A 24,664-nucleotide genomic window follows, 5' to 3' on the forward strand; every position below is an offset into this window, starting at 1 on the left:
GACTTCATACTGTAGTGCAGCCTCTTTATTTGAATCTTGAATTGTATTTTGAGCATTTTTATCCGGAATAAATTTTAAAAAAATAAATAAATAAATAAAATATATAATTTCATACTTTAATAATGTGTATTGATTTTTAAACAAGTATGGTAAGTTTTTCATTATATTTTCCTTCTTAGATGTCGTCAAAAGCCAAAAGTACAAGGTCAGCCGCAGCCTCCTCCCGCAATGGCCTGCCTTCAGGAAAGATTCCCAGACTGCCGCCTATCAACACCCCTGCCAGCATGCTATCCAGCAGCACGAAGGACTATAGCAAAAGCAAGTTAATGACATACCGTCGTTCTAGAGAGATGCAAAGCTTACTCACTAACGTTCTCTATGGCAATGCCGCTAAGGCATATGAAGAAATTGAAGAGATAAACCGAAAGGCACCTGTGAAGACGGAGCATCCTTCATACCCAGACTCGGTGAGTATCCCAATAATAGAAAAAAACTTAATATACTCATAATTTGTTTGATGCATTAAAGAACAATCAGGAGATTCTAGAGACCAATTCAAATATTTATTAAAACACAGGTTTTAACCCCAATTTGCACTCGCAACAGAAAATTTACTAAATATTAACTTATCGTTCCAATATTTTCCTACCAAGATTCATCGTTTTCACACGACAAACCTTGTTAAAAATTTGGTGCATTTGATACGCAGACAATGAAGATACACGCGATGTTCAAAGTGGGAGATAGTCTGCACTATATTATCATGCGCACAGATATTTGCTAAATATCTTATTGATGTCTGTTTTTTAACTGAGATATTCTTTGTATTCCTACACTTAGGGTCATTCTCACAACCAAAATATCCTTGCTTGGGAATCCTTGGTACAATTTCTTAATAGTTGGTACATTTCTTTCATGTGAATTGGGTTTTACTGTAGACTGTCTACACTAATAACGATTGTATTATTGTAGACAGTACACTCTTTTTTTTTTTTATAAGAACACATTTTATAAGAACACTGAGGCTGAAATTGCTTAAAAATTAAGAACAAAATAAGAACAAATTGAGGCTGAGGTAAAATTTCAAATGAGGTTTATATTTTTAAAACCAAAATTTTATATCTGTACATTATGTGCAGTAGATGTGACTATAATACCCTCTATAATACAGTACAGTAGGTGTACCTATCTGACTTGGGGGCCATTTTTTGTGGGGTCACTTTACATTCCAGTACAGTGCATACTGCCGTAATTAAATATTTTTTTGTTTAAAAGGTGTGGAACCTTTTTAAAATAAGAACATTTTGAGCCTGAAATCGGCCAAAAAATAAGAACACTGAGCCTGGGCAAAAGTTTACTGGTTCTTATAAAAAAAAAAAAAGTTACATTAATATACTAATTCGGAATTAGTGTGCTGTACAGTATTAGTGTAGACAGTACACTTAAATTCAGCTGAAGAAGTGCACACGCATGCTGAATGCTTGTGTGTAAAATATTTCTTCATTTGATGTGCTAACAATTATGACAAAGTCTTTTAATTTACCCATGTGCTTCACAGATGATGGGTAACGATCGAATGTTACGGGTGAGTATTTGCAAGAAATCAGATTTGATGTGTCACAACTTCCCTTATCCTTCTATAAATGCACATTACTGCTGGGGAGAAAATTACAGCCTGTGTACCATTCACATTAAAATTATGATTCATTTACTGAAATTATAGTACAGTAATTTTATTTATCTTTTATTTAATTTTCAAAGTGGCTTGTAATTAATTTCATTGTATTTATTGGATCATGCTTTTTATTATGATTGGTTGATATTAAAGACATGGTGAAAATATTTTATCATTTAAACATTCAAATTTAATATAATCGTGATTTGTATTACCATATTTATTACAAATAATGCCCTGCTTTGAATAAATGCCCCCTCGAATAAACGCCCCTCCAGAACAACCTCATATTAGAATAAACCTCCTAAATTACAGTAAACAAAACTAAATAGAAGCAACATCATTGTCAACACATTCTATTAATGTTCTACTTCAGTAAAATTATATTTTTTCTATGGTTGGGATCAATAAGGCTTTATGATCATATAATAACACAGTTTGACTCTAATTATGTGTTGTAGGTCAAAATTTGCAGTAAATTTAAGGGACGTTTATTTACCTGTATCCATTTTACATCCAAAAAAGTAAACACCTCCCTTGAATAAACGCCCCCACAAAAATCCTCCTGAACAAAACGCCCTAGGGCGTTTATTTGAATGAATACGGTAATTTAATTATTATTAACCTGTAATAGCTGTAATTTTTTCAAACCGGTAGGTTTTCTATCCATGTGTGGTTTTTTTTCACTTGGCTATGACACAGGTTCTGGTAGCTTATTTGCACCTCTTTCTGTCTAGTTTATTTCTGTAGCGGCACTTCTTTCTGTGGAAGGTGTTTTATGATGATACCATCACCACTGCTACAATTACCTGCTGTGGTTGCCTACTGCTTTGATAATATCCTTCCCCTTCTTTGTTGCCTTTATTTAGATATTTTCTTGACTTCCTTCCCGTGGATTACTTTTTTTCAGTTGACAAACTAACAACTTTCTAGTAAAGTGTAATGCTCTCAAACTTGTTTACATTAAAATATGCTTTAAAACCATGCCAGTTGATATTTGTGTGTGTGCAGGCCTGCTGTTTCTTTCTTCCTTCCATTTCATTTTTGTTTTCTTTCATTTATTTCCTTCATTTTGTTTATTTCTTCATTTCTTTATTTATTTAGTCATATTATTTTGTTTTTTAATTTTGTTTATTTGTAAATTTAATTTATTATTATTTATATTTATATTTATAAATATATTATAAATTTCTTTTATTCATTTTTATATTTCTTATTATTATTTATTTTTTTTTATACTTTTGTTATACTTTTTGAATGTTCTACACCCACACTGTGTTGTTTCCTTTTATGGCACCCCTCTTTTTTTTTCATTTTTCAATTAATTAATATTAATTTTCTTGCTCTGACTCTATTAAATATGCTATTTAAATATAGAACATAATCCCTTTGTCTATTTTGTAAATACTTGACTGGTTGAACCGATATATAAGCCACATTCCTAATTGAACTTACCTGCGGAAAGTAATGGAATTGTTTAATCCAAGTGTATATAACACATCAGCGTTTTTATGTAATCGTATAATTGGTTCATCCGGGTAAATATCTCACTCATAGACCAACAACATCACTTCTGATTTGTGTGGTTTTACCTACTTATCATGCATGTACTGTATGTGCTTATGGTTTTGTATTATAACTTTGAACAGCATTTAAAACATCTGTGTAATAGTGGCGATCAAGTCATCATTCATAATATGCATTTTGTCTTCACTGTCTTTTTAGCAAAATTACCTCTTTCTGAAAGAATGCGTAGAAAGCAGCCCGATAGTTCCAATGGAAAAGCATTGGTTCGAGTCGATATTAAACCTAGTTCCAGCACACCTAAGAACTGGTAAAGAAATACAAGAATATATTGAGGAGCTGTTTAATGAGGTTAAGAATGACTATGCTAACAGCATGAAGAAAGCTATGGGTAAGTTTTATTAACCTTTCGGTAAGCTATGTTTTAAGTAGGCCTAGATTCTTACAACAACAATCTATGTTTTTTAAGATAATCGATTAAAACTCAAATCGTAAAAACACTACCACAGTAAGGTTCTGAGTTCCAACATGGAATATTCTTATACAGTACAATATTATTTTTGTGCACTTTTTTTTTTTTCACTTCATCTAGGCAACATTGGTCTTAAAATCACATTCCTCACCGGCCCTCTCTTTCCTTGTAGTGCTTGTGTTTGTTGTTTTCCGATGGAATGAATTAGTTTTTGTATTGCCTTATGTTTTCTGTTCATTGTAATTAAATACTCTTGTTTCTATATTATTTTTATAGTTCAACATGTGCTTGTAAAGCCAGAAGTCAAAGGTCTAGAAGGTGTAACAACAGGTCCTGCACCAAGTGAACCAGTGTAAGTAATATATAACAGGCCTCGAATTTTACTGCGGCCATTGCCGACAGTGCCCTCCCAGTTGGCCTTGGTACCCCTGAAAATGAAGCACGATGACGGCCACTACTTGCCTGCCCTTTTGCAGCCTTGGCCTCGGTGCCCTCATGACGTTTATTATAAATCGTTTGACACATAAAATAAATCTAAATAAGAACGTTCAAATCTTGAAAGAGAACACGAAAGCCAAAAACGTAGGTCGCCTAGGCATAGATAAGGTTGCAGTGACAGAACATGAGAGAATTACCATGTGTGTTGATACAAACTGTTTTTGTGGTTACCGTTGTGTGCGTATGCATCATGCAGTTGTAAAAATGTGCTTGCTGTGCAGCTAGCTTTGGGCGATGTGACATCGTCGCAACTCAAGCGTGTGAAATTAACCTAATTGGTTGACACTCGGCTAAACTAGTTGATGACGGCCAGTTTAGAGTATATTCTAACATTGAATCGATAATTAATAGTTAATACTCTAAACAAAGTCATTTTACCATTGGCAACGATTGCTTGGCTAGGCCTAGCCTGGCTACAAATCAAGGCACTCGCGAGAGATTAGTACTGAGGCTAAATCAAATTTTGATCTGGTGCTCTTTTATATTTGAAATTTTGGCCTAGGTGCCTTTCCATTTGGCCAAAATCATATCCTACCGGAGGCCATTTGGCCTTGCCCATAAAATCCCCAAATTCGAGGCCTGATATAATATAGCTACCTGTACGTACGACCCTCCATTACTGCTCTCTTCGCATTTCTGCTGAAGGGCAGGGGTTCCCAGTCTTCCGCAAGAGTCTCCTAGGACTTAATATATATCGTTTTTCTTTTTCAGTAATCTTGATTATTCAAGCCCATGGCATGATGACTTTGTAGAAGCAGTAGAACAAATCAAATTAAATTTGCATATCACACATCCATCCATGCAACACGTGCTCCAGATCTGCCAGGCGTCGTTGGGCAAGCTCCTTTTAGTGGACTTGTCCGGTGCCAGAGCCCAAGGACCAGTCGAGATCGAACACTTAAAGAATGACGCCATTCTGGAGTGTGAGAAGATGGAAGAGAAACTAATGCACAGCTGGTGGCCGGATGTTCTGAATGTGTTTGTGAATAAAAAAGACTTTGTAGATATAATGCCAGATAGTCTTGAGTCCTTCTATGCAAGTGTGTCAACTCTTATATCCAATCAGGTCAGTTTACTATTACTATACCTCGTAAATATTAATTAGGTGATAACAGCATTTCATTGGTTAGTTCCACTCTGTAAGTGGTGCGGTAGTTTCTACTCCTTCTGTGCTTGGACCAAATCTAGGCATATGCGGAGAAAGTACTACCCAAAATTGACTGCCACACATCTATGAACTGTATGAGAACTGTGTAATTGTTCGAAAGGGCTTACAGTAAAACAAATACAATGTTTTAATTTTCGTAAAGCGTCTACATCTCTTCTGGGGTGGATGCAGGATTTGGTGGTAGGGTGTGCGTGGAAATGCACACCACCTCAGCCCCACCATGGTTGGGGCTGAGATGTGAAAATTTTTTTGAATATGGACTTTAAGGTCTTACCAGTACTATATTTTTAATTATAAAAATAATATATCAACAATACAATACAACAATCATTTTCTTTAATACAAGTTTCGTGGGGTGCGATCTCACCGTTGCACCCCCCTGCATCCTCCCCAGCCCTTGTTGAATGATTGGAACTACCTTCTCGGGAGGTATTTCCAATCATCCAGTACCTCAGGAAGTAGAATTCACTATTTAGCATCAAACCATGTTTATTTGTATAAATTACTAAACTTCACCTGAATTTCTGACAAGGAATAATTGAAATATGGATGCTTACGTATGGAATATCTATTATCACTGTATTAATACCACTCTGGGGGAGAAAGTTGCATTATTTATTTTAGGGTAAGTCTGCAGTGGAAAACTTTGCATTTTATCCAGTTAAGTATTTAACTCACAAACATACATCACTTTTAATTTGTGTAATCTGTTGACTTTTGCAGCTGAAAGACCTGATAGTTCGCTCGATTGAGGCTTGGGTCAAACTATTTGAACCTGACAACACCCTCCAGTTACCGATGTTCAAGATGGAACTTACATTTGACAGCGACAAAATGGAGTTTTATCCATACTACTCAGACTTGGAGGAGTGTGTGTTGTTTGTTGTCGAGCAGTTGACGAAGACGATGCAGAATGTACCAACAGTTCAGTCTTGGTTGTCAGGCACAAACGAATTGTCTAGTATTGATATTACCATAGCCGATCATGTGATCACATGGGCCAGAAAGACGTTGAAAGAAGCCTGCAAGGCAAATTTTGAGGGCCCAACAGAAGAGTTGGATTCATACAGTAAGTTATTTGCCTTATTAATGTGAAATTTGATTTACCATACTTAGATAGATATTATGAATATCAAACTTTAAAATATTCAGGATACCTATTTGTAATTTATAATACACCAAAAGTTAAATTATCAAATCACTTCCACACTACACATGATTAAGAAATTTTAATTAACTGTCTTTATAATTTAATAAATTTATTTGTTTTTAAATTAGTGTTCATGTGTAAGTGATTTGCTAAGCATAGCTATTAGTACGTTCCATTCAAGAATTACGTCTTTTATTCCCCTAGTGGCCAAGTACAACTTCCTGTGCAATGGAGAGGCGCTGGATAGAGTGCAAAACTTTCTTTCTGAGGAACACACATTTGAAGAATCTTGTGAAGTAAGTTCTGCTCTACTTTAATCTGATAGTTCCATTCCATTTATGAGTATAACTTTGAAGGAAGGGTCATGAATGGGGGTATATTATTTGCTTATATTTATTTTATCCTAACGTTGTTTTGATCTTGGGATAAACACCAATAATTTTCATATCTATTTAGCTATATATAGAAAAGTTCATTCCACTACATGAGTATTGGACTGTTTCTCTGTCATATCTCTGGCACTCTGCACCCACCACTCTACTTCACCCACTTTCATGCAATATATCCTAAATTCCTGAAGGATTTGCTACCTACCCCCCCCCCCCCCCCCCCCCCTTAAATATGCTGCCAAAAAAGAGAACATTCCCGACTTTACATTTAAGAGAATGACCTGCCTCTTTTAGAAGTCACCCATCCCAGTTGCATAAATGTATGAATTAAATCAATATTCTTTTGTTTTAGATGATTGAGGAGTTTCAACAAATTGCTCGGAAAATTATGAATCTGGATAGCATTATTCGCTTTGATATGATCAGGCTAGATTGCGAAGATTTAAAGAAAGGGCTCGCTGACAAAGCACGTGGGTATGCTTCAATGCTGCTAGATCAAGTCGCAAGCAACCACAGGAAAGAAAACGAGAGGTATGAATAAATTCATTGATTAATATTATGAAAAATGATTACAACAATGGCAACAATTAATTTTATCTGGCTTCAGTTTTAGTATTTATTTATAATCAAAGGTAATTAAATCTTTTGCAAAGCTTTTTTGGCTGCTGGCGTGAATGGTTTTGATAATGCTTTTTGAATTACAATGTCATCCTTTGTGCATCAGTGAGTTGGTGAGAGGTAATATTGACAACACAGTGATATTGATCAGGAATAACAGTAATAGTAATAACATAAAAAGTGATAGTGATAATAGAAGTGTTTCATTCATTCATTCATTCATTCTTTATTCAGCCAATAACATAAATAAATGAATACAATACAATTAAAGGACATTTAACAACAAATACTTGAGATATTATATAACATAAGTTGGCTAGGATTAACTATAGTATGAAAAACACTCTGTCTCTCGACAGTATATATACAGACAATAATTAAATTATACAATAATAATATAAATAAAATATCTCATTAAAAAGCAAAGCATAACAGAATGAAGTAAAAATGCAATACAAGATATTATTTCGTTGTTGGCAAACCATAAAATTGTTAAAAATAGGTATATATATATAAAAGCAGTACTGTATATATTAAAATACATAAAAATTAATAAAAAGTTATAGTTACGCGTGACAAAAAAGTAATATTAAGACAATAATATAATAATGATGATTTGCAAATATACATTTATGAAATTAAATAAATCAAACTTACTGTACATTTTAAAAGCAAGGCGGAGATGTATAATACTTATTCAGTGTTATTAAACAATTACCATTATAGAGAATGAAAAATATAAATTAGTCAAAAAAACAATCTAGGCAGCTAAACAATGACATTATTAAGTAAAATATGGTTAATTTATAATTTCTTTAAATTAAATTGATTGACTGATCATCAATTTTTGTCACTCAACCTTTCATCACTAGCTAGTATTCATAAGTCCCACCATCAAATGAACATTTCTAAATTCATTTTCCAGTATTTGTCAGGAGTTTGAATGCATCAGAGACAGAGCCCTCAAAATTCCTGAAGACTCAGAGGAAATGATCAACATGATAGCTTACATTGAGAAAGCTCGCGTTGAGGGTATTAAGGGTCTCAATGAACGCATACAAGAAACGAAGCGGCGCATGAACTATCTACTCGACGTGTACTTCTTCACGCCTGAACATATGGAGCTAAACGCTACCGTACTGCTTTGGCCCCGTGAGATACAGCCTATATTTGATAAAAATGATGAGGTGAGACTGAGAAATATATATTGATTACATTTAAATTCAATTAGGTGTACATCCCACATTAGATAATATAACTAACCAATGAACTGATTTCATGTGTTGTAGTGTCTGTTTTAAGTCATCAATCATCAAGACTCCATCATAGAATGATGGAGACCGTGCGATGACTCTTTGTTTACTGGTCAGGGTTGATTTTTCTGTTGTATCGACTAGTGTTTCCACAATAATAGTTTGATTGATTGATTGATAACCTGTCCAATAAATTAACCCAGTGTCTTATGGTTTATGGTACATAAACAACTGCTGCTGTACAGCCCATTTTACAAATAAAAATTATTATTTATTTGCATGTACCTGTCACATGAGTTGTTTTGACAATGCCCCTTTAAATTGGGGGCACTTATGGTTCATTCATCCATTAAAAAAAAAAAAAAAGATAACCTATTAAAATTGAAACTTACAATCAATGAGCACTACACAAATACTATGTTTTTTTGTAAATACATTAAAGTACAGCTCACAGTAAGTTAACATCCACTGTGTTTTGTTTATTAACGATCAAAACGATTCTACAGTGGAAAGTACAGTTACTGATGATTGACGAGGCTGGTAGACTTTTACTCTTTAATTACAAACTAAAAGCACTGTCTGACCATCAAAGCACCTCCATGCTCAGACGTCAGAAGTAATAAAAAGAATGTAAAATAGACCTTCTGTAGGATGCAGTAAAGAGTTGTATCCAAAACAAACTCCTGAGAAGAATGTCAACCAACTAATCAATAACCCTTAACAGTCCCTTATGATTAATGGTACATAAACAATTGCTGCTGCACAAGTTAACAACTACTGTGGATTAGGAAATTTGTTTAATCCTCATTTTGAGGTTGGCAAGTAACTGTTTACAGTTACTTAGAACAAGGAGGTATACCTTCTTGCTTAGAAGCACATGATAGTAACTTTGGTGTGCAGAAAATTTGCAGAAACACCTCTAGCCTAGTGGTGATTGAAGTTGGTAATATGTTTCTCAGGAAATGTCAACACATTTGTCAATTTTTCTATTAGAAGATGTATGCCTATGAATGTAAGTCTGTTTGATTTTTTCCCAGTTTCCTTGCTATTAATATATCAGTAATGCAATGAAAGATTTTCTTTTCACCACAATTAAAATTTCAAACCAAGGTAAGAATTAAAAAAAAACCATAAAAATATGAAAAAAAATAGCACATCAGTTCCAGCACAAAGGACAACGATATGAAAAATGTACAGGATTTGTGCTGTAATATATAAGATTATTTTAATAGGAAAAAAACCTGAACATCATTAAAACAATAATAATCTGTGAGAGTAGGTTTTATGGAACTGTCTTATTGAGAAACAAATGGATCAGCTAGACTTGCTGACACTTTATCTTTACTACCAAAACATGATGGACATCGCAAGCTCATAATTGTGTAAATTATATATGAGACAAACATGTCTGTTTATTACTATTAGGCTTTGAAATGCTATGGATAACAATTGCATTAACTATTACTGAAAGCAAACATACTGTTTATGTAACTATAGTCTGCTGAGCATAGCTACATTGTACAATGTACACTACACAGCTGTCAGTCCTGTGAGTGAATTGAATGTGAATTTACTACTTTAGTTGTTTTCATTCGCATTCGCATCTTTAAAGTCTCTCTATAATAAATCCTTTACTTCAGTTTAAAAATTATCCCTACTATTCTTTCTCTTTTCATTTGTGTTATAAACAACTTTCAATTTGATAATTTTTAAAATGTCTTTTTTTTTCTATTTTCTATTTTTCCAGCTTGTTGATGCCTCAAAGAAGAAAGGCGAGAGTTATGTCCTCGAACAGAGAGAGAAGTGCATGTTGGAACTTGAGAAGATTCGCAAGAGGGTTGCGGAGTTTTCTGAGTACGGTGAAATGGATATGATGGTGCAGTATGTTAATGATATACGCGCTGTTCAAAAGAGACTTGCTGAATCTCAGGAAACCATTAACTGGGTTAATAAGGTACGGTATAAACGATTTAATTTGTTTTTATTCTTGTTGTTTGTTAGTTGCATAAATAACTTATTGCCTTTTGTGGTACATTAAGTAATTTTTCAAGATATCTAATACATCATTAAAATATGTTATAGAAGTTTCCCTTCAATAAAAGACCACTTTTGGGGCAGCAGAGAAGTTTGAGGGGTCTTAAATTGTTAGAGATCTGTATATATTTTTGAACTTTTTCATGACCTTAGCACTGAAATCGCAATGTAACAATGTGAAGGGCATAGATATATTATAAGATACATTTTACTTGGTAAGATGTAGTATTATAATTACGTTACTAGTAGTTAAACTTTCTGCGATGATTCAAGTCCTGCCAAATTAATAGCGTTGGGTAGAAACATAATTATTATACAATCAAATATTAAAGTTGCAATAACATTAACAAGAGTTTCCTAATTTGTATTTGTTTACACATTGTTTATATGGATGAGGATATTTTATGTGTATTATCTGTTATGTTACTAAAGGGTAATCAAACTTGAATAACACGTCATTAATTATTAAACTGAATTATTGTTTTTGGCATTCATAGGAGGAGGCGCTATTCAAGTGGGATCTGACGACATACCCTGAGATTGAGGAGATCACCACAGCAATTGAACCATTCAAGAAACTCTTCTCATTGGTTGTCAAGTGGCAGAGGGCGGACAAGAAGTGAGCAGATTTATCTATTATTTATCTTAGGCTATGTTCCCACAGGATCCAGATCCTGCTAACCGTTAGCTGCTGTGTGTACATACGAGAAACTCCCGATCCGGATACCTAGAATATAATGATCGAATCACTGGCCAATAAGACACTGGAAATTGTAAACACGTACGTGTGATTGGTTGATGATAGAAACGCACTCAACTTGCTAACCGATTGCGCTTGCTAACAATTAACAGTATTCGGATACCGCTAATGGTTAGCGCTAACCGATCGGGCGTTCGGTTATGACATGACAATTATGACAGAAATTTTTCTGCTGAAGTCAAAATGTTCCTGTGCAATGTACTCTATTGATATTTCCACATTTCCTTATAAATTTCCCTTCTATATTTATACTTAAATCTTACGAAAGTTTATGATATTTATTTTTTTTAGATGGATGGATGGTGCTTTCCTTGAACTTGAATCAGAATCCATTCAGGAGGAAGTGGATGAGTTTGCAAGAGACATCTACAAGATAACTAAAGTGTTTGTAAATCAGAAGAAAAAAGAGGATGCTGAAAAAGAAAAGAATGCACCAAAGAAAAAGAAACGAATAGATGATGCCGAACAGAAGGACCAACCTCAAGAGGAAGGTATGGCAGCCATCAAAGTTTGCAAGATTGTTCAAGATCAGATTGCTGAGTTTAAGGTGAGAGCAACTGTATAGAAAGTTCAAGTGGTTTATTTTAACAAGGCCCTAGATCTCACACTCCAAGTACCCCGTAAGGGAGGGAAGGTGGTAGCCACTGTGTACTGAATAGTGGAGGTCAGTGCTCTCTCCTTGTATTTCAGATGGAGGGCTGAAATCCAAGTTATGATAGCGCACTGTCTTTGGGATTGGACGTTTAAGCTGATTGGTCCTGGGTGCATTATTGCCCATGTGCATGTTAAAGAATGCAGTACATTCAATGGGAAAAGAGTAGGGGATTGTTCCTGGTGTACTGCCCAATCACCACCAGAAGAACCCATGGGAAATAAGTCTTCTTCAGGCTTTCGTGGGTTATCCTTGGTGTTCACACCGAATGAACTCATCCGTTCATCTTCCATCCATCCATCCAAAGGTGTAAAATCAAACATACTGTAAAACCTTGAATTGAAGCCCAATGGGCTTAATCTTGAGAAGAAACCCATCTTGAATTGAAGCCCACCTCTTCAGTTTGCAAAATTAGCCTTGAAAAAAAGCCCAGGGGCTTCTTTTCAAGATAGCATAGGCTTCTTTTTCGAGATAGTACAGTACATACACTGTACATGAATTTCATAGAAGCAAAATAAATTAAAACCATGCTTGGTATATACAGTAGTTTACAGAACAGACTATAATGCTGATGCCCAATACTGTAGTAACATTTATGAAATTCAGACATTGGTTTCATTGTCTGCTGTATAATTAAATATAAGTTTGATGTCCCCTTTATAAGCACCATGGTTTTAGAATCTAGCATAGAGACAGCTGTATTATGCACCTTATAAATCCATTGATTGATGGATAGTCTTTATGTCTGTTAACCGTGAGTCGACCATAAGCATAAAGTTCTTTCCAGATTATCAAATTTTCTGTGACAAAAAACTGTTGTATGCCCATATATAGTCATGATGTGCCTATATATGGTCATGATGTGATGTCATCAAGACCATATTTAGGCATGTCACATGTTCTTGTCAAATAACATTTGATAGTCTGAACAGGGCTTTAGTCCTAAAATGTATAATTTTGTGTAACCATTGTATATGTCATCCCCAAAAGTATGTCGGAACAAGTGCTAATGGTGTGCCTACTAATTTTTCTTATACAATAATAATAATAATAATAATAATAATAATAATAATAATAATAATACCATATTTATATAGCGCCTAACAGATCACAGATCCCTCTAGGCGCTTTACAATTCTTAATTTAAGTTACAATATATACTTATATACTTATTTGATCTCTCTTTTAGGATTACATTCCTACAGTTTCAATTCTTTGTAATCCTGGCATCAGACAAAGACATTGGGACAAGATGTCTAGTATTGCTGGATTTGATCTCACACCAGACTCCGGCACTACACTGCGAAAGGTTCTGAAGAAGAATCTTGGATCCTTCATGGAGGAATTTGAATCGATCAGTGCAGGTGCTACCAAGGTATAAAAAACTTGAACTTACTGAGAAAATATATATCTGGGATACTTTGCCAAAGAAATAAGAGACGAACTCATTTTCAGCTCAACTTAAACATATTTTCTAATCGACTTAAAAACCACTTTGTAGAGATTTAAAAATTGTAATATAAACAAATTTTAAACGTATAGATGAAGTTCTAATTTATCGATGAAATATTATATTTTAACTTGAAACAACTTATTTTGTCTTTAAGTTTTTTATTATTGTTTATATTATTTTGATGCTAGCAGCACTTTGCAGAGCTCACAGAGAGTAAACTTAACGCCACTTTTGAGCAGTCCCATCTGGTGTTCGCTAGAATTGTTTCTTTCCTGTTTTTCTTTCTTATTGTTGTTTATCTGTTATGAAGACAAACTAAATGATATGATACGATATAATATAAAAATAATTATGTTTTTTTTTTTAATATTCTTTATAAATCTCATTTATTATGATCAGCAGGCACATCTAGATATAAAGTGCTTGTTTTATGTTTCCGTTCTTTAAACGGGGCTTCCCATTGTTGGATGCGAATTGAAATATAATAAAGATAAAGATTTCCAAAAGTTGACCTACCCGCACTGCTGTCCCAAGGCAATCCAATGTACTCTTATTATATTTTTGTTAAGTTACGTTGTTTTGCCTTGGAACAGCCGCACTCTTTCAACTTGGCTTTTTAAATCTTTTTGAAGGAAGTATTGAAAAATATTGATTAGTTAGTGTTTAAAAGTATGACGTATTTTAAAACCAATATAATAGCACTTTAGATGTTTAGTACAATTTTAAAGTATCATGTAAATATTTTAGGAATATTCATTGGAAAGAGCAATGCAGAAGATGAATGAAGAGTGGGAATCAGTGTCCTTCAATCTGACAACATACAGAGATACAGGAATCAACATCTTGGCATCTGTTGATGACATCCAAACAATGCTTGATGATCAGATCGTAAAGACTCAGACAATGCGAGGTTCACCGTTTATCAAACCATTTGAAAGGGAAATCAAGGTAATTTTCCATTTTTGAAGTGCTCTGCTCCTTTTTGACTGGTCCTCAGGAATTTAGTTTTCCCAAAAAGTTTTGTTACTTGCTCTTCTATTTATTTTTCTATTATAATTCTGCTATTTTATTTACTTGTTCCATTTTTTAGTGATGAAATAATTTTTTCTTATAAAGAAAATAATAGATTGTTGAGAAAATGGATTTTTTCCATTTGGACACATTTCTTTGCTTAGAATATTTTAGAATACAAATGATAGGTAATTCAGATGATAGTAATTTTGTTATTGAAAACCACTTCAACTTAATGATATATATTTTGAGGAGAACATGTTTCCCAATCAAGGCTCGAACTCAATACCCTCTGATTACTTTTAAATTCTTTACCAAATGATCTATCAAGCCAAGGTATACTCTCATAGATTTAGGATTTAGTAAAATGATTGCTAATATCATTCTTAACTTTATTAAGGAATGGGAAGAAAGGCTACTCCGAGTACAAGAAACAATTGATGAATGGTTGAAAGTACAAGCTCAGTGGCTGTACCTGGAGCCTATCTTTAGTTCTGAGGACATCATGCAGCAGATGCCTGAAGAGGGCAGGCTCTTTCAGACTGTGGACCGCAACTGGAAGGACATCATGAAGCACACCAGTAAAGACCCCAAAGTACTGAATGCTACCTCTCTGGGAGGTATGCTGGAGAAACTACAGGACAGTAATAATTTGCTGGATAGAATCCTGAAAGGTCTCAATGCCTACCTGGAAAAGAAGAGATTGTTCTTCCCAAGGTTAGTGATTGACATCAAATCGGGTGTAGAGACAATCTAAGTAGACCTGTGCTACACCCACCTTTCTATGCAATCTAACAGTTCAAGGTTTTAGACGAATGGATAAAAAGGATTATGTTATTCTTATCATTATAATACAAATATTCGTAGATTGGCATCTATGATAGGCACCCACACAATCACGTCATTTCATGCATGCCTTACTTAGGTCTCCGACTTACTCTAGGCTAGGTTTGCTGAAGGATCAGCCAAAGATCAATATTAGTTTCGAAACAAGCAAATATGTTCCAATGCTTTCAGACTTTCTGCACTTTTGGTCATAGTCAAACATTTTATTGTGTTTTCAGATTCTTTTTCTTATCGAATGATGAAATGTTGGAGATCTTGTCAGAGACCAAGGATCCAACACGAGTCCAGCCTCATCTTAAGAAGTGCTTTGAAGGCATAGCAAAGCTGGAGTTCACGCCATCTCTCGATATCCTATCAATGTTCAGTAGTGAGGGTGAAAGGGTGAAACTAAGCCAAGTTATATCCACCTCAGAAGCCAGAGGTGCCGTAGAGAAGTGGTTACTACAGGTGCAAGACATCATGATGATCAGTGTCAGAGATGTCATAGAGTTGTCTCATGAGGTATAGATGCCTGATTATATTTATCATTTTATTTAGATGTTGGATAAGCAAGTCAGTAACATCATTTCTGCTCCAGAGTTCTGAATTTTTATTAATAATTAGGTCTATTTCATGAATACTTACCTGTAGTTGGCCTACGCATCTTCTCATACTGTACGCCGCCCCCCTGCCCATATGCATGAAGTTCGCAGCTCTGTTGCGTTTTGGGCTTTGTTACGTGGGGTTCCACTACCGGATGTTCTTTAAGCAGCATGGTGGCGTTCAGACACAACTTTCTCCTCCTTCTACTTGAAGGATGTTCTTGCCTCCGAGGCTTCAGTATCTGAGGCAGTTCTTCGTCCTTCGCTATAGGTATGTACCTTCATTCGTGATTGATCTCGCCCTCCACCGTTTGCTGGTGCTAATCTGGCATTTATTGGTTTATCCAGGTAAGTATTCACAAAAATAAACTAACAACATCTCTACTGATTTGTTTAGTTTTCACAAATCAGTAGTGATGTTTTTAGTCTATGAGTGAGATACTTACATGGATAAATGCCCTCCCTCGTCCCTCGCTGAGATCTGTTATAGACTTGAAGTCAACAAAGATATTGTTTATTCACGCAGGGCGTATATAGGCGAGCTAGGGCGAGTCCATTATTTTCCTTTTATGCTCGAGTGGTAAGTTCAAAAGGAAACTTAAGCATTTATCACTTTATCCAGGTAAGTATCTCACTCATAGACTAACAACATCACTACTGATTTGTTTAGTTTGTGCTATATCGATTAAATTGTTAGATGTTTCTGCAAGATTCTTATTTACTAGTGCTTTTATTTATTTTTTATAGGCATATGCTATAGAGGCAAGAGAAGATTGGGTCCAAGAATGGCCAGGCCAAGTTGTACTCTGCATTTCCCAAATCTACTGGACAATTGAAGTTCATGAGGCCATTCGAGGAGGACCTCAAGGTCTTCGTGAATACTACTCCAAACTACAGAGCCAGCTTGCCGATATTGTCAAGCTTGTCCGAGGCAAGCTCTCCAAGCAAACGAGAACAACACTAGGTGCACTGGTCACCATCGATGTCCATGCCAGAGATGTCGTGGAAGAGATGGCGGACAAGGGAGTAGCGTCAGAGAATGACTTCAATTGGCTGGCACAGCTGAGATACTACTGGCAGTCAGCAAATGTTGATGTCTGCATTATCAATGCTACAGTCAAATATGCTTATGAATATCTAGGAAACTCTGGCAGGTTTGTTTATACTTTGGATGGCTTATCAATTTGATTTAATATGATATACAGAAGATGATGATGTTGATGATGATAAAAAAAACGATAATAATTTCAATGATGATGACATTTGATATAGACAATTACATTAATAAGTATTACAATAAAAATAATTGAAACAGTGATTATCACCACCATTATCATTACCACCATTACTATGTTGATCATCTTCATCATCATCACTATTTTTAAAACCACCTTCATTATCATCGTCTTCATCATAAGTATCGATCATTATCTCCATCGTTCATTATCATTTAGGTTCAAAACACATTTATACCTTCTGTAGAAGCAATTAATATTTGACATAAACCAGATGTGAATACTCTTTCTCACTTTTTCCAGATTGGTTATCACTCCGCTAACAGACAGATGCTACCGAACATTGGTTGGAGCATACCACTTGAACTTAGGGGGTGCTCCAGAAGGCCCAGCAGGTACAGGCAAAACTGAGACAACCAAAGATTTGGCAAAGGCCCTAGCAGTGCAATGTGTTGTGTTCAACTGTTCCGATGGTCTTGATTACCTGGCAATGAGCAAGTTTTTCAAAGGTTTAGCTAGTTCTGGTGCCTGGGCCTGCTTTGATGAATTCAATCGTATTGAGTTGGAGGTCTTGTCTGTCGTGGCTCAACAGGTAGGTACCAGAGTGACGACGAATCTAACTCCGCTCCCTGTAAGCGTTAGACGATGCAACACCGTCTGCTAATTGCCGGAGGCAGTCTGAACGGATCGTCAATAAAAACGGTCCATTGCTTGCGCATCGTCACATTGAGTTCATTATAGGATCGGCGGCTGATGGCCATCGGGCACAGTGAGTACCTGGCTTGACCCTCTACAAGAGCTGTAAAAACTACTCAGTCTCTACTGTCTTGTACATTACAGTCATCTTAGACCTCTGTCCATCCCTCCTCGCTGCGTATTCCTGTCCGAATCATTTGATACCAGGCAGTAAACTCTTGTGTACGTTACTGGTATTGATAAATTTCTTTGTTATTACCTTCTGGTATCCATATAACTTCTTGATATTTGTCTATTTGCATTATTTGTTTTTTTTTTCCAGATTCTGTGTATCCAGCGAGCTGTGATGACTCACATGGAGACCTTCATTTTTGAAGGAACTGAATTAGTTCTGAGACCATCCTGCTTTGTTGCCATCACGATGAACCCAGGTTATGCAGGAAGATCCGAACTACCTGACAATCTTAAGGCGAGATATTTTTTGTCTTATGCAAATAAGCAGATTTATCGCAATACATTTTTGAGTAGATTGATGGAGGAAAATATGTAAATGGTATTTATTACATAAATAAATGCATTTTAATTATCTTATACATAGAGCAAGCTTAATTTTATACTTGCCTGGATTAACCTACGTAATTTTTTCTACAATTGAAAACTCTACATTTCTGCAGTATATTTTTGGTGAAATTAATTTGTATATTAATTTATACTTCCTCCGACCTTGCTGTCGATTTTGTTTGTTTCCTTCACTCATTGCATTTTCTTTGCATTTAGGAATCGTCTACCCATTTTATTCTGTAACTCATTAGAGTACTGTTAAATTATATACAGGTACAAAGAGAACATGCCTTTTATCGAGTCTGTTTTTGTAAATACAAAAAGCAATAGAGAACACCTTTGAAGAAAATGAAACTGCACATCTCAGGGCATCTCATGTTTATCTAAATTGTGTTCTGTTTGTAGGTATTGTTCCGCACAGTAGCCATGATGGTACCAAACTATGCGATGATTGGAGAGATCATGCTGTATTCGTACGGCTTCATCGATGCTCGTAACTTGTCAGTGAAGATTGTCACCACATACAGTTTGTGTTCCCAGCAGCTGTCCTCACAGTTCCATTACGACTACGGTATGAGGGCAGTAAAAGCTGTCCTTGCTGCTGCTGGTAACCTCAAGTTGAAGTTCCCTGATGAAAATGAGGACATTCTGGTAAATTATCTTAGCTATATTGTTCAGCTAATTTTATAACTGTTTTCTCTATATTTTCTGAATGCAATGCATAAATAATTCATCACAATGCACACATATATTCCCTTTACGTACTACTTTGTAATAACAACTAAAGCCTTGTCTAGGCTATCAAATTTTATTGGAAGAAAATGTGACATGTCTAAATATGGTCATGATGACATCACATCATGACCATAAATGGGTACATCATGACTATACATGGGCAGTTTTTTTGTCAAAGAAAATTTGTTAACCTGAACAGGGATTAATACATCTTCATTCATAAAGTCACTATATTTATCTATACATTAATTTTGCAAGTTACACTTTTATGATCAATTTCTCTTTGTCCCTGATTGGAAACTTGACTCCAATTTCTAAATATTTTTTTTCCCAGAAGTGATTATTTCCAAGGAAAAAGCTAAATAGTTAATTTGTGTGAATAATTCAAAGTGCATTTAAACATAATTTAATTGTGGATGACCTGTTTTAATATATTTTGATTGATTGATTGATTTATCTGTATTTTCACTTTACACAGCTGCTGAGGTCAATTTTGGATGTGAATTTGCCCAAGTTCTTGTCTCACGACATTCCATTATTTGAGGGGATCATCTCAGATCTCTTCCCGGGAGTTGTGCTCCCACAAGCAGACTACAAAGTGTTTTTGGATAATGTTCGTGAGGTGTGCCAAAAGAACAACCTGCAAACAACCGAAAATTTCATGGAGAAGATTATTCAGACATATGAGATGATGATTGTCAGACATGGGTAAGGGTCAGATATTTAGAAATATATTTATTCAGCTATTCTGGAGTGAAACTTGGTGATTAAGACGCTTGCCTTTCATTGGCTAAAAAAACTTCCAAAACCTCATTATCGAATATAATTTAAAGAGCACACTGCACATGGCAAATTTAATACTTGAAATACAAGTTCATTTTTGCCAACATAATTAACAATGGTATACTGTTTACAGTAGTGGCTCATGGATTTTTCCGACAGGGGGTTAAACAAATCTGAGAAGGGTGTGAACAAAGAGCCTCTGAGGCCTCCAGTTGTGATGCATTGTGAAGTTTTTAGAGGGGGAGATTTTCTGAATTAGGATAATTTTAAACTATGTTAGGAAGTTATAATCTGTGGCATAAACAATTTATGTACTTTAATTTTATTTTGTAAAAAGGTTTATGTTGGTTGGTGGACCCTTCGCTGGCAAGACAAAGGTGCTGCATACACTGGCAGAAACTCTTACTCTGCTTCACGAACGTGGCCTAAATTCAGAGGAGAAAGTAATCTACCGAACGGTTAATCCAAAATCGGTAACCATGGGGCAGCTGTTTGGCCAGTTTGATCCAGTGTCTCATGAGGTACAGTAAGAATAACAATTGCATTGTAGAGTACTAATTCATTAAATTATAATAGTGATAATTCACCTTGGAAAAATGAGAATCGGTTTCACATGCTTGCATAATTGTGCGTACAGTAGGATTTTCGCATTAATATAGGTTAATATGCAGTAAATATATAAATGAAATAATAAACATCCATGTATACCTAGTTGAGACATACCGTCAATGAAATTTTGTATTACAATGAAATAGATGTTAAATGATATATTTGAGAAGTCCTATCGGAATTCAAAGCCAATAAAGTTTTGGCTGCTCTACTACTGTAATTGTCCTATGAGATTACTGTAACTTAGGCCTAGTATATTTTTTTTTTTCTATATTGTAGCTGTATGTGAATTATACATTTTATGGTTTTGTTTTTTTATATTACAGTGGACAGATGGTATAGTAGCAAATACGTTCCGTGAGTTTGCGTCCACTGAGACCCCTGACCGTAAGTGGGTGGTATTTGATGGGCCGATTGACACACTGTGGATTGAGAGTATGAACACGGTACTGGACGACAACAAGAAGCTGTGCTTGATGAGCGGCGAGATCATCCAAATGTCGAACACGATGAGTTTAATCTTCGAAGCAATGGATCTTTCTCAGGCATCTGTGAGTATGAAACAGTTATGAAACTGCTATGTACTTGTATAATTGATGTCTTATAGCAAGTTTAAAGGAACAAATAATCTCTGTTGCAAATAACACGGGCTGGTTTTTATTGTAGTGGATTAGTAAATTCTTCTGATTAAAACAATTTGTTAAGACTTACTTGCTACAAAGCTGGTGTTAGCTGTCTTTTGTGTGACATTGCTGGTTGAGGGGGCTACATACCACCTAGCGACGTTACACAAAAAAAAACCAGCTCGCACCAGTTTCAGTGCCTGATGAAGATTTACTGGAAGTAAATCGAAACATAGCAATTATGTATAATAAATTGGTGTTATCAAAAGAATTTACTAATCCATAACAAGGTCATGTCTCAGATTTAAAAAAAATCATCATTTATTAATAATTGTTGAATAGCTATAGGATAATCACTAAATGACACAAACAAATCCATATAGTTTCTTTTTGTATGAAGGAAATACTGTTGATTATTTCTTCTCTAGCCTGCTACTGTGAGTCGCTGTGGCATGATCTACTTAGAGCCCAGCAACTTGGGCTGGAGGCCTGTCTTTGAGTCTTGGCTGCATGACTTACCTGAGGCCTTACAAAAGGAAGTTCCCCTGATGAGGGGTCTGTTCAACTGGTTGCTAGAGCCTTGCTTAACCTTTATTAGGAAGAACTGTAAGGTAAGATGTGTTTATTTTTTTAATTCATATGGCAACTAAAACTGATTCAATTAAATTACAGTTATTAAAGATAGATCAGTAATTTTAAAAAAAAACAGCTGGGTATTATTTTTATAACGGTATTTGCAATTTATCAAACAAAAGAAAGTTTCAACTGCTGTCAAATAGAATAAACTTTACAGTCTTAAATTAATGTATTCAGGCCTACATATATAAAATATACCAATAGAAACTGTAGAAATAGATAGTTGGTGATTCCAAACTGATCATAACATAAACCAAAAAAAATGACACAAATATGAGTAATTATTGGATTTAAAGGAATGTATGAATTTATCATATATAAGGTTATTATTTGTTTTGTTATGTATCTTACAGGAGTATGTTCCAAGTATGGTTAATAACCTAGCACAATCGTTGATGCATTGGGTACGGATGTTCCTCAAGGATAATATGAAAGAAGGAGCTGAGAACAAAAACCTCAAGATTTGGATTGTGGTAAATACACTTTCCACTAGATTAATACTACTGAAAGTAGTTGTATAGCTGTGTTAGTCTGAGCAATAATAGTAATAGAAGTAATGATGAGGTGCACTTTGAGACTAACTTTCCAGATGTGTCTAATAACTGACATCTTGAAAATTAGTCAACGGATCCTGTCAATGACAGCTGTGTGTCTTCTAAAGAAGACACGTACTTCAGTATTAATGGTAACAGTGCTGTATACAGGAATACCTGATGAGTGGCCCTCTCAGTGCAGAGGCTGTTTGCAAAATTCTAACCAAATTGTTTTTAAAATTGATTCCATTTTAGAGCACGTTCTTGTTCTCTTTGGTCTGGTCTGTTGGAGCAACTTCCGATGCTCCTGGTCGCGAAAAGTTTGACAGCTTCCTTCGAGAGTTGATGTCAGGCAAAGCAGAGGAGCATCCTTTTCCTGCTGAGCTTGGGGGAAAGATTGAGGTTCCTTTTCCACCAGATGGTCTTGTGTATGACTACATGTTTGAGGTAGGTTACAAAGAAGTACTCAACACATTTCATATTATTTGTTTGTTTTTTTTACTGTATTTGCTAATGTCAGGATGCTTGGTAATACACATTTTGAAATAGCCAGCGACAGGTTCTGTGTTAGGAAAATAAAATGGAATTTTATGCTAAGGCTTCAATGACATTGGTTCTTCTGATTTGTAACTATTCCAGTATAAAGCCAGAGGTCGTTGGGTGCATTGGAATGACACAATCAAGAACTTGTCCATTCCTGAGGGAAAGAAAGTTCAGGAAATCATCGTGCCAACAATGGATACAGCTCGCTACACTTATCTACTGAATTTGTCCATTAAATACCAAAGGTTAGTGGCTTCCAGCTCTAGCAACTTTGTACTTAATTTGATAAATATAACAATACTGTTGTGAATATCTTTTTTTTTTATATCCCAAATTCATCATGTATAATAGTGATTAACTTTTAACCTTTGCAGGGCAATTATTTTTATTGGCCCCACTGGTACAGGTAAGAGTGCCTATGTGAAGGATAAATTGATGAATCATCTCTCGAAAGATGATTACCTTCCACTATTTATCAACTTCTCAGCTCAGACATCAGCTGGACAAACACAGGTAAATTCACCTTTTCCTCAATACATTATTCAACTCAAGAGTATACTGTACATTAAAGTATGAATAATACTATATTAAACTAAATAAATGTAACATAGTTTTCCTCAATCCTCATGTGTAAATTGGCAAATTTATTCTTAGTTACACTATATGTTTATTGTTACCTTAATTCTGATTATGTTAACAAATGAAGCTGCATTGAAAAATGAAAGTGTGTTGATTAAAGAATTTTAGAATATGTCCCATAATACCTACACATTTACTGTACCCTCTTTAGTAACGCCTATCTGGTTATTAGCTTCGACCAGCATATTTTCTTTACACTGAGCATTCTTTTCTTAAATGTATGTGATCTTGTGAATATGAAACATTTTAAGAGTGAACTGGACTACTTTAATATGATAAAGAAATATTTCACTATTTTTTATAAGCAGTTAATAATTACATATTATTTCTTTCTGTATTTCTAATAGGACATCATTATGTCAAAATTAGACAAGCGACGTAAAGGTATGTACGGTCCACCTATGGGAAAGAAGTCAGTCATATTTGTTGACGACCTGAACATGCCAGCTAGAGAGAAGTATGGAGCTCAGCCTCCAGTTGAGCTGCTCAGGCAGTATTTTGATCATGGTAACTGGTAAGTATATTTACTGAAATTTCATTACTCACTGATTTTTTTTTCTGATTGTTATTCCATAAAAACCGAATAATGCCAAAACTAAATAGTGAGATATCGTTCGATATCCTCGATACTGTTGAATATATTTTTTGCTTTTGTTTTGCAGGTATGATAAGAAAGACACATCAAAGATAACGTTAGTTGATCTTCAGTTTGTATCCGCAATGGGGCCGCCTGGAGGAGGACGTAATCCAATCACACCGCAGTTTCTCCGTCATTTTAACATTGTGTCAATCACGCCTTTCAATGATGAGACCATGTCTCGTATCTTCTCTTCTATTGTCAGTTATTATCTTAGGGTGAGTTTATGATTGATTTAAATAATGTCTTTTTACACATAAACCATAATACCTCTAATAATAGCTAATAGAAGGTCATCACTTTTTGTGTATGATCAAACTTCGTATATTTATATAAACACTTTATTATTC

General features: G+C 35.1%; 1 protein-coding gene across 2 annotated transcripts in view; it reads left to right on the top strand.

Annotated features, from left to right (window-relative positions):
* The window catches only part of LOC117105811 (dynein heavy chain 12, axonemal-like), a 49,631-nt gene that overhangs the window by 1,795 nt on the left and 23,172 nt on the right, over positions 1 to 24,664 (top strand). For both annotated transcript variants that reach the window (XM_033247104.1, XM_033247113.1), the window contains exons 2-31: positions 180 to 467; positions 1,559 to 1,585; positions 3,401 to 3,590; positions 3,948 to 4,023; positions 4,881 to 5,235; positions 6,061 to 6,406; positions 6,692 to 6,783; positions 7,229 to 7,407; positions 8,420 to 8,681; positions 10,495 to 10,701; positions 11,279 to 11,400; positions 11,833 to 12,088; positions 13,383 to 13,568; positions 14,394 to 14,594; positions 15,058 to 15,374; positions 15,722 to 16,004; positions 16,832 to 17,238; positions 17,623 to 17,911; positions 18,338 to 18,484; positions 18,982 to 19,227; positions 19,790 to 20,019; positions 20,432 to 20,615; positions 21,030 to 21,254; positions 21,755 to 21,937; positions 22,316 to 22,435; positions 22,751 to 22,942; positions 23,135 to 23,283; positions 23,413 to 23,551; positions 24,025 to 24,191; positions 24,340 to 24,532. In XM_033247104.1, the coding sequence (XP_033102995.1) occupies positions 180 to 467; positions 1,559 to 1,585; positions 3,401 to 3,590; positions 3,948 to 4,023; positions 4,881 to 5,235; positions 6,061 to 6,406; positions 6,692 to 6,783; positions 7,229 to 7,407; positions 8,420 to 8,681; positions 10,495 to 10,701; positions 11,279 to 11,400; positions 11,833 to 12,088; positions 13,383 to 13,568; positions 14,394 to 14,594; positions 15,058 to 15,374; positions 15,722 to 16,004; positions 16,832 to 17,238; positions 17,623 to 17,911; positions 18,338 to 18,484; positions 18,982 to 19,227; positions 19,790 to 20,019; positions 20,432 to 20,615; positions 21,030 to 21,254; positions 21,755 to 21,937; positions 22,316 to 22,435; positions 22,751 to 22,942; positions 23,135 to 23,283; positions 23,413 to 23,551; positions 24,025 to 24,191; positions 24,340 to 24,532 (6,258 nt within the window). The remainder of the gene's footprint in view (positions 1 to 179; positions 468 to 1,558; positions 1,586 to 3,400; positions 3,591 to 3,947; positions 4,024 to 4,880; positions 5,236 to 6,060; positions 6,407 to 6,691; positions 6,784 to 7,228; positions 7,408 to 8,419; positions 8,682 to 10,494; positions 10,702 to 11,278; positions 11,401 to 11,832; positions 12,089 to 13,382; positions 13,569 to 14,393; positions 14,595 to 15,057; positions 15,375 to 15,721; positions 16,005 to 16,831; positions 17,239 to 17,622; positions 17,912 to 18,337; positions 18,485 to 18,981; positions 19,228 to 19,789; positions 20,020 to 20,431; positions 20,616 to 21,029; positions 21,255 to 21,754; positions 21,938 to 22,315; positions 22,436 to 22,750; positions 22,943 to 23,134; positions 23,284 to 23,412; positions 23,552 to 24,024; positions 24,192 to 24,339; positions 24,533 to 24,664) is intronic.

This window comes from Anneissia japonica, unplaced genomic scaffold, assembly GCF_011630105.1.
Source record: "Anneissia japonica isolate Jap-2015-1 unplaced genomic scaffold, ASM1163010v1 scaffold640_len1575945_cov177, whole genome shotgun sequence".
In the NCBI taxonomy this organism is placed as follows: Eukaryota; Metazoa; Echinodermata; class Crinoidea; order Comatulida; family Comatulidae; genus Anneissia; species Anneissia japonica.